This window comes from Betta splendens, chromosome 4 (genome assembly GCF_900634795.4).
Source record: "Betta splendens chromosome 4, fBetSpl5.4, whole genome shotgun sequence".
Lineage (NCBI taxonomy): Eukaryota > Metazoa > Chordata > Actinopteri > Anabantiformes > Osphronemidae > Betta > Betta splendens.
Window position 1 is genome coordinate 31,268,572 of NC_040884.2, and position 10,282 is coordinate 31,278,853.

Consider the following 10,282-nt stretch of genomic DNA (forward strand, 5'->3'; position numbering starts at 1 on the left):
CAATGTCCGAGCTGTAGATCCTGGTGGTGTGGATCAGCGAGTCGATGTCTTGCTCACTCTTGGCGTACAGCTTGATGTCATCCATGTAGAGGAGGTGACTTATGGTGGCCCCATTCCGGATTGCCGGATTCCGGTTTGCAATGAAAGCCCTTAGAGTTCTGTTGATGTTGTACAGCTCCAAGCATTCAGTGATCCATGTGTGTGTCATTGAGTCATAGGCTCCTCTGGTATCCTTACCAATGCCCTTCTGTGCTTCGCTCATGTATTGACCCATGTGCCCACTTATCTTAGCTGCGATGATGCCTGACTTTTTATTGGTGCCACAGTGGCACAGTGGCCAAACACATGTGTTGGTGCTCTCCAGACCGGGGGTGCTCTAGGGGGCTGAGAAGGCGCGGCGGTCGGCAAAGCCAGAGGCCACGCCATCATTGTGGCAGGAAATTGCGACCTTGCAGGCAGGGAGTCGCCTCCGGAACCGGCCAGCCGAGGTGGCCGACGACGCAGGAGGCAGTGCCATCCCTGCCACAGGATGCGCCAAGGACCAGCCCATTCCTCAGGCAGGTGAGGCGAGAGCCGGCGGGAAGCCAGGAACAGCGACGGGGACAGACGTGGAAACGAGGCCTGACGTGGAGACGAAGCTGGAACCAGAGACGGGAACAGACGTGGAGACGAGGCCTGACGTGGAGACGAAGCCGGAACTAGAGGCGGGGACAGACGTGGTGACGAGGCCAGAACCAGAGACGAGGACAGACGTGGTGACGAGGCCAGAACCAGAGACGAGGACAGACATGGAGACATGGCCGGAGCCGGGCCACCAGGAACAGATGCAGGCGTGGCCGGAGCCGGGCCACCAGGAACTGATGCAGGCGTGGCCGGAGCCGGGCCACCAGGAACCGATGCAGGCGTGGCCGGTGCCGGGCCCCCAGGAACCGATGCAGGCGTGGCAGGTGCCAAGCCACCAGGAACCGATGCAGATGCGGCAGGCACCGGACCACCAGGAGCGGAGACGAGCGTGGCCGGGACTGGACCACCAAGAGCGGAGACGAGCGTGGCCGGGACCGGACCACCATGAGCGGAGACAAGCGTGGCCGGGACCGGACCACCAGGAGCTGAGGCAGATGCGATCTGTGCCAGATCACCAGGAATCGCTGCAGATGCGGGCGGTGCTGGACCACCAAGAGCTGCACCTGCACACATTGACCCAAAAAACACGGGAACCAGAAGCGGGCCGACCACCTCCCGCCCACCGGGGACTGGAACATCAGGAGCTGAAGCTGGGACGACCTCCTCATCCTGGAGGCCAGCAGGAAATGAAGCTGGACCGACCTCCTCATCCTGGAGACCGGCAGGAAACAAAGCTGGACCGACCTCCTCCGGGAGGCCAGCAGGAGACAGAAACGCGGGAAATGCGGCAGGCGCTGCGGCAGGAGCGACCCCCTCCTAGGGATCATCGGGAACCGCGGCAGGCGCTGCGGCAGGCGCTGCGGCAGGTGCTGCGGCAGGCGCCTCTCCGAGGCCGACAGTGGCAGGAAGTAGAACGACCTCAACCGGGAGGTCGACCGGAACTGGAACAACCTCAATTGGGAGGTCGACATGAACTGGAACGACCTCAACCGGGAGGTCGACATGAACTGGAACGACCTCAACCGGGAGGTCGACATGAACTGGAACAACCTCAACCGGGAGGTCGACAGGAACTGGAACGACCCCAACAGGGAGGTCGACAGGGACTGGAGCCTGGTTTGGCTGGCAAGGGGTGTCCACTAGCTGGCGTAAAGCTGGAGCTTGAGCTTGACGTGGCTGAGCTGAGGCTTGAGCTGGAGCTTGAGCTTGAGCTTGCGCTTGAGCTTGACGTGGCTAAGTTAAGGCTAAGGCAGGAGTGGCTGCAGCCTGAGACGCTGGAGTGGCTGCAGCCTGAGACGCTGGAGTGGCTGCAGCCTGAGACGCTGGAGTGGCTGCAGCCTGAGACGCTGGAGTGGCTGCAGCCTGAGACGCTGGAGTGGCTGCAGCCTGAGACGCTGGAGTGGCTGCAGCCTGAGACGCTGGAGTGGCTGCAGCCTGAGACGCTGGGGCCAGTGGTGCAGCCTGAGATGCTGGGGCCAGTGATGCAGCCTGAGATGCTGGGGCCAGTGATGCAGACAGAGACGCTGGGGCCAGTGATGCAGACAGAGACGCTGGGGCCAGTGATGCAGCCAGAGACGCTGGGACCAGTGCAGGCTGAGATGCAGGAACGGATGCAGGATGAGACGCAGGAACGGATGCAGGCTGAGACGCAGGAACGGATGCAGGCTGAGACGCAGGAACGGATGCAGGCTGAGACGCAGGAACGGATGCAGGCTGAGACGCAGGAACGGATGCAGGCTGAGACGCAGGAACGAGTGCGGGCTTAGACGCAGGAACGGATGCAGGCTTAGACGCGGGAACGAGTGCGGGCTCTGACGGTGATTCGGTGAAACCCAGGGCCTTGCGCAGCGCAGGCTTTCGAGCGATGAGCGCGGCGGCTTCACGGAAGCGATGCTCCTTGGTAACCGGGTCGGTCGCTGCCTCAGCAGAGTTCAGATAATGGGCAAACAGGAACAGGACGGAACAGGAAGATGCTGTCCGGGATGCCTGCGATGGAGGTGGGCATGTCGTCTGATGGAGCGAGGTTGCCCTCTGCTGGAGGAGAGGGACGCTTGATTTCAGTGGCCGAGTCCTCTGGAGCCTGGACAGGGGGAACCGGTTTTCGTCGACGCCGTCTGGGCCGCCGACGACCCGATGTGGATTCCATCTCCTCACCCGCCGTGACTGACGCAGAGGATGGGGCCAAGGCATGAACGGGGTCCAACTGGACAGCGTCTGGAGCGAGAGCGTAACCCGACTGAGCAGCGACAGGCACTTCCGCTTGAACTGCCGGAGCGGCAACAGGAACGTGAACAGGACCAGACTGAGCGGCAACAGGAACGTGAACTTGATCTGACACGGCGGCAACAGGATCAGGACCAGACTGAGCGGCAACAGAAACGTGAGCTTGATCTGGCAAAGCAGCGACAGGAATGTTTTCCGGTGAAGCGGGAGCAGCTGACGAGACGCTCGACGAGACGCTCGTGGTGCTTACAGTAAGTACTGAGTGATGATGACTAGATGACATACAGGTGGAGATAACTAGGACAGGAAGTAAAACTAGAACTGCTGATGTAGATGCTGGAACAGGAAGTGGTGACAAAATAAAACCGGAAAGGAGTAATTGCAGTGGCTAAATGACCTGGACTGTGACACTGCATTACATATCAAGCTGTTTAAAAGCATTGTTAAAGTAAACTTGCTCACCTAAAGCAAACGTGTTTATTGTGGTCTGATAAACAATCACACAGAGTCATGGTAGCGTTACTGGAACATAACCACCTTAACTCCATCTGCATCATAACATAGCATGGCATAGCTAATAGCCTGTCGGCTAACATACTACATTAACATCTGGTAGAAACACCAGTTGAACGTTTGTTCAACTGCATCACCTCCGCAAATCACGAGCGTAACATCACACTTCGTACACATATATATACATTTGTATATGAGCCATCATGTCTGTCTGATCATTAAATATAATTAAGCTTGCTGTGTACTGCTTGTGGAGCTTTCAGGATCTGCTGTGCCACGTCAAAGGACTGTGACAACTTCCTTGTTCATTAGCCCATCAGAGCGTAGACGCAAGTTAAGGTCACGTTATTTTACTTGTAAATTTATCAACGATTTTTGCACCAAATTATAAGTGTAAGCGTGGTATAGCTCCACTAAGTCTACAGGCACAAATCTACAGTAGTTAACCATGCACAGATTGGTTTAGGCAGGCACATATTTGATTATGCAGGCACGTATCTGGTTACGCATGTACAGATCGGTTTCCACACGCACAAATCTAATCTGACCCTATATACCTGTACATGTTACAAAGGGTCACATTCCAGCCTTCTAACCAAGGTGCCATGCTGGACCTGCTCACCTCCGCTGGCCGTTGCCACTGGGATAGGACATCTTGATCAGCTGATCACAGGATGAGACAGGGACAACAGTAATGTAAAACTACATGAACCACCGTTCTCACAACATTAACACGAACGGAACACAGAATCAGAATACGGGCTGGGTCACCAGTTATTATAACATGATAGTGATTAGACATGTCACATTAAATGTACTGTACGTAAACTGGAGTTCAGTATTAGAATGCATATGCTATAAATACTATAAAGTCTTCCCGTTTTGCCACTGGAGGATGTTAGTGTTCTTCTTTGATTCCATCTATACACCCTCTTGATTAAGTCAAATGGATCCAAAGCCTCGACTGTCGAGCTCTGGCCCCAGGAGTATCCATGATTTTCCATAAGTACACTACAGCTCCCAGCTGCCAGCTGCAGCTCTGGGAAACTTTACAGATACAATTCTTCTACATAGGTTCCCAAACTACTAATAAAATAAACTGTCTCTGACTGAATTTCACCACAAAAATGTCTGCACTTTTGTCTTCTGGTCTATAATGCATTGACACAGATATAATCGATGTGATGAACCAAAGAAAGAACAGGTCGTGCCATAGAAGCCTTTCAGTGTTGCTTTCAGATGCAGCTAAGCCGCCAGTGGCTTTTGGACTGGACTCATGAGAAACATTCTGGGATTGTTTTCTCCCCACACTTACCACAGAGTTTAGTTGCACTGGAACGCTGGAGGGGAGGAAGGTTGCACAAGAGCTTGTGTTTACTGCCACTTGCTAACACAAATGTGAGACAGGAAGCAGAGTCTGTGCATAACGTATTACTATGCCAGTGAAACCATGAAGGAATTACTTTACCTGGACAAAGCAATAAACACACACACAAATAATGAGAGGAAAGCATTGTTTTGATGCAGGGAAGCAGAGAAAGTCCAGCAGCTGGACTCACTGCTGCTCCTGATTGGTTCACGTTCTGGAACGTGCTCAGCAAAAGGGCAAATTCTAGCAACTCAAGTGAAATAAAAATGTTTGATTTTTCACTTGAGTAAATCTACTAACAATGGAGGCGAGGCTTATTCTTTTCTCAGGGCTGGCACCAAATTACACTCATACTCTGAACTTTCACAACCTGAAAATAGAAATAGTGTAAAAGGAAGACAAGTGGATGGGAACAGTTGACTTCCTGGACAGTTTAGTTATGTTGTTTAGTTTAGAGAAGTGATGGATCAAAAACTTTTTATTGCTTTAAAGGATTTGACTCATTGGTAATTTTCATACATGCCTCATAATGTAGTGTTCTCTGCACCGAAGACTCATCTGGAAGAATGCCCTCTGCCATGTGGCACAGGCAGAATCTGTCATGCGCTGACAGATGCCGCTGATGACATAAGTGTTATTCACGTTCTCATCCTTCCTGAACTTTCTCATTTGGTTATACTCAGGTTCTCCTACTGCCCTGACAAGCCTCTATAATGATGTCAGTGGTATGCATTCGTGCTCAGTCCCAGCAATGAAGCTTTGTTTAGTGCTGCAGGCGGAGCCCTCACCTATCGGCTGCTTCCTGTTGCACTGGCTTCAGCTACTGATTTGATTTCGTGGTAGAACTGAGAGTAAAACCTCTGGACATAAGCTGTCGACCTGACTGAAGCTGATCCTGAGATACAGGTGTATTCTAATGCAGCTGGCCTGGATTTTTATACATTTTCAGAATAAGAAGTAACATAACGTGTGTTTTTGTAATTGAGGAATTAATGTGTGGAATGTACTGTATGTGTGTGCGTGAATGACATCACACTCACAAAGCAACTCACACATTTTCTTTGCTTCATTTATTTTAATATTACATTAAAATAAACTATTTACAATGTATAAAAATGATCATATTTACAAGGCAGTGCATATCTTCAAGATGCAACCCAGTCTGTGTAGCCTCTGATAGGCACATTGTGACCCTGACTTTAGATGCTGGTAACACAGTCTTTGATTCAAGCCTCTGAGGACAGAAGCAGTTCTCAAACTATTTCACATATTGACATTGTAACACAAAGAATGAAACTTTGATTGTTCGTAGCCTCTGATGAATATGGCATCTGATAAGGCACTGAGGCAGGATGCAGCCTCCAGCTGCTCCCGTGCGTGTGCTGATAGGCTGGGTGTTGTAGTAACAGCTATGTAAAACAGGCTTCGTCTAATTTGGTTTCGTCTATATTTGCTTGTTGTGTTCTCAGTTATTTAAAAGCTCCTTACATTACAAAATATCATATGGAGACATCTTCTGTCATACTACTAATGACATCTGTCTGTGTTACATTATAGCAACATGGTCAATTCATTAGGCTCCATTTACTCAAGTATGTGTCCTTAAACTCCACAACACGGAGTTAAAGTGGGTTGTCCCGTTCCTGATACTAATGCTACGTGTTCTGGAGTCCAGTCTTACAGTGGACCTGGGTCCTGTTTCCTCTCATTTGCAGAGCGTTACATCACGATACAGGCTGGATGCGGTGCGTACGTCCATTGTCTGCTCTCTAGATGGATTTCACATATGCCTCTTCATGTGGAGCGCCAGATGGTCGGACCTGGAGAACGCGCGCTCGCACAGGTGACACTGGAAGGGCCGGTGCCCGGTATGCTTCCGGAAATGGCGCGTGAGCTCGTCGGAACGAGCGAACTTCCATCCGCAGCCTTCCCAGCTGCAATGGTATGGTTTTTCTCCTGCAAAAAAGCGCCATAAGTTGTAGGAGCGAATTGTCAAAATAGATCTGCTAAATAGATCTGTTTGTTTGTGTACTTTTGGTAACTGTGTGCCCTTCGGCACCTGCAGTCAGGCAGCGGCGAGGGTCCAGCAGGCACTGCGCGATCGGTACAATGTATTTCTTTAGCTTTTTCAATTCAAATGAATCACATGAACTTATTTCTGTGGACTTTGCACTCTATCGCCTGGGACAGTTCCCACACTCCTTACCTGTGTGCGTCCTCAGGTGCGCCTTCAGGTGGGAGCTTTTCGTGTAGGTCTTTCCACATCCGGTGAACGTGCAGGTGTGCATTGCGGACCTTTTCCTCGGCCAGGTCCGGCGACCCCTCTTTGGTTTCGTGTCGATGATTTCTAGCGGAGAGGACGGCGGGGTGAGCGGGAGCAGCGGAGCGACTGGCTGCTGCTGCATCACGGCCGCGTCCTCTCCGAACAGAGCGGGGAAATGCTGCTGGTTCGCCCCAGCGAAGGGGAGCTGCATTCCGCTGTGGGCGTGGTTGAACGCACCGGGCGCGCTGCGGTGGAAGCTGCACATCTGGGAGGGGTGACAGTCACAGCTCACTAGGTCGGTCGGGCTGAGCGGCGGCGTCATGCTGGCGACCGCGGCCCGCGGAGAGTGAGTGCACGGCTGCTGCTCATATGACATCATGCAGGACACGTTCCCTTCGCGTTTGATTCTGGTGCAGCTCTGAGGCACCAGATCCAAGACGGGTCCATATGTGTCCATGAATGCGGGCTCCAATTTAATACTCGGATGTTGTGGGAATAAATCCTGAGTTGCGCTAAGCAGAAATCTGCCCCGAAAGCCAGTGCTGTTCCCGGGAAGGAAGCTGGAATCCACATCGGAGCGAAGCAGCTCCGCCGTCAGACTGTTGTACGGCGGAGGAGGACAGTTCACGTCTTGGACAGATGTGTAACTGGCCGCGTCCTGCTGCTGGTGGGGATATACCGTCCCGGCGGTGTTGGCGAGAATAAACTCCAGGTCCAGAAACCTATCCAAGTCCTCTTCGTCCTTTTTGCCCAGACAGTCGTCGGGCACAGCGCTGCTCGTGTCGCCCTTCCACCCCTGGGAGGAGTGAGGAAAGAAAAGTTTGCTTTTAAATGAAAACGAAACATTTCACTAAAATTAAGTGGCTCAAAAATCATAAAGGTGCGCGAAAACCCAGCGCCAAATGAATTTTACCGGGAAAACAATAATAACAATCACGTTTCAAAGTGTTGCTTAGTGCTTGTATTTCAGACCCCCCAAAAAAGAAAGAGAACGACTTACATCCTCCCAATTTTTCTCTTTCTGGTTGGCAAATGTTGATATTGAGGGTAAAATAGTCCCAGTCGCTGCCATTTCCACGCGTTGTTTTGAAAACTAATATTGGAAGAAGTGCCTCGTTTAAAAAAAGACACCAAAGTCCGCTAGCTGAGTTTCCAGAAGCGATAGAGCGCGCGTGCTGCTCCTCGCTCATGTGCAGCTGTGCGTGAGGAGAAGTTGCTTGTCTGATAAATCTCACTTGCTGCACAAACCAGACCAACGCGGAGCCGAGGGAAGGAAGCGCGTCCAAGATGAGGACGCGGCGCAGCGATCAGCCCCCTAAATTTAGCCTTGATATAAAAGTCCAAGTTCTCGTGCACTCAGAACCACAGAGAGCCAGAGACGGACTGGGTCAGAGTGCTCTGCTCCGGCAGCTGCTTAATGCCTAGGAGAAGACAGAGAAGAAAACCCGCCCCTCAGTCAAACCTCGGCAAAACTAACAAGACGCAGACAGAGGGACCTCCCCCGGACTAAAGACTCAAGCATCAACTAAGACGCCTCAGTACAACGGCACGTGCTTCACTCTGAGGAAGCGGACGAACAAGGCGCTTGCTCCCGAAACGGCACGACGGGTTTTTACGCACGGCCAACGACTGCTGCCGGCGCCTGTCTGTACAGGGTGTGATGCGCGCCTCAGTTCGTGACCTGCTCTTTGAGTTTTAAACACTGCAGGTTTAATCCACCAGGCGCCAACTTCAGCACAGTTGGACTTCAAAGTAGGCTATTCAGTGCGTGAGCCGCGTCCAGCCAAAACGGACCACGTGAAAGAAATAAACCAAAGGTGATTTAATATTCACGTTAATATAAGATAATATATAATATTATTCATACCTTCATACTTGGCCCCACTTCAGCTTACAGAAGGAAAAGCTCAGCCTGCATCTGTTTGACTGAACTCTTCATGTCTGTCTGTGCTGCAGTGTGTTGGCTGATCCTGGCAGATCTGCAGCCACAGACAGAACACGGGTGTTTACAACGTTTTGCATCTGGTGACATGCGGTTGAACTGTGTGAACAGGAACATGCAGAGGGCAGCAACGTCAGGGTCTGAGAGAACCACACTGCATGAAAATGTGTGTTTGATGTCATTGCCACAGTTTAGCCCTGTAGTCTATACTGTATGTACGATGGTTTATCTGCACCTGATTGTTCCGCTAAATGAAGCTGACTGAACCCTTCATTGTTTTTCAGGACAATACAGCAGTCGCGTGTGTGACTCCTGGTACCTGGTGGAAAATGCCGAAGCTGCCTCTCAGCGCTCTGATTCATTAGACTGATTACATCACCTCATGCTTTTAGAACTTAGAGCGATTTGGTAAATCCAGAGCCACACGCCTCTCAGTGAATGCTGATGAATTTGTGGGAACACACTGAACTTCTGCTGTGCCGTTGGCGACTGGTTCACAGGGTGTCTCAATGTGGTGAGGTTCTTGTATCCTCATAGGAAGCAAGTTGGATCACAGGTAAATCAGAATATCATCAAAAACATTCAGTTCAAAAAGTGACACTTGTAATAGACCAATTATACACACTGACATATGTCAGCTGTTCATCCCTCTGAGGATAAAAGAGGATATTGTGTGACCACACAGCAGACTGTCTGTGATGTGTAGGCCGGGAGTGATGGTCAGTAGCTCCTGATCTACTTATAAAAATCAGCTTCTCAACATAAGCATAGTGACTCTGGACCTCGAGCATCTTGGACTCTTCCTCTAGACTCTGGGACCTTAATTCCAAATGAAATGCAATGTTCGCTTTTTGTTGTGGTACAGTATCTTCAGAGCTCAGGTTCCAATACCAACTTTAACCCGGTCAGTCCTTCTGAGCCTCTGTTCCTCAGGCTGGTCCCCTGTGGTGGTTCCTGCCGCACCACCTGAACCTGAAGCCTCTTAGCTGCATGGTTCTGTCCAGTGACTCCCCCCAGCTTCACATCATCCTGGTCTCCACCTCAGCTACTTCTGTATGCTGTGTGTGAGTCCAGTTGATCGTTCCTCTCCTTTCTCTCACCCCCGGTTCCTTCACCAGCATTCAGAGTCTTGGTTAAATATATTGGGTTAAATGGTGACAGTTCTGAGCCCTGACAGCTGAAGCAATTGAATTACACCCAGTGAGGGTGGAGCGGTGGTGAGTAGAGGGCGCAAAATCATGATCTCGCCTAGGGCACCTAGACCCTGGCAGGGCAGAGTCAGCCTAGGCCAAGCCTTGGCAGGGCCTAGGCCGACCCTGCCTACGTTACTCAGGTACATATGAATCGG

The 10,282-nt window shown here is 51.3% G+C and overlaps 1 protein-coding gene across 1 annotated transcript; it reads right to left on the minus strand.

The window, feature by feature from the left end:
- Positions 1-6,494: 6,494 nt before the first annotated feature.
- On the minus strand, positions 6,495-8,383 carry LOC114854613 (Krueppel-like factor 2). The gene is made up of 3 exons (XM_029149189.3): positions 7,993-8,383; positions 6,936-7,788; positions 6,495-6,685 (listed from the first exon to the last, which is right to left on the minus strand). The coding sequence occupies exons 1-3, from the start codon at positions 8,062-8,064 to the stop codon at positions 6,510-6,512; spliced, it is 1,101 nt and encodes a 366-aa protein (XP_029005022.1). The 5' UTR covers positions 8,065-8,383; the 3' UTR covers positions 6,495-6,509.
- Between the last annotated feature and the right edge of the window lie 1,899 nt (positions 8,384-10,282).

Bases quoted from the DNA above. Each gene is read 5' to 3' on its own strand.
- LOC114854613 (XM_029149189.3), bottom strand. From the start codon at position 8,064: ATGGCAGCGACTGGGACTATTTTACCCTCAATATCAACATTTGCCAAC. The intron at 7,789-7,992 runs GTAAGTCGTTCT...CACTCCTCCCAG, and splicing joins AAGAGAAAAATTGGGAGGAT to GGGTGGAAGGGCGACACGAG. The intron at 6,686-6,935 runs GTAAGGAGTGTG...GCTTTTTTGCAG, and splicing joins GCACCTGAGGACGCACACAG to GAGAAAAACCATACCATTGC.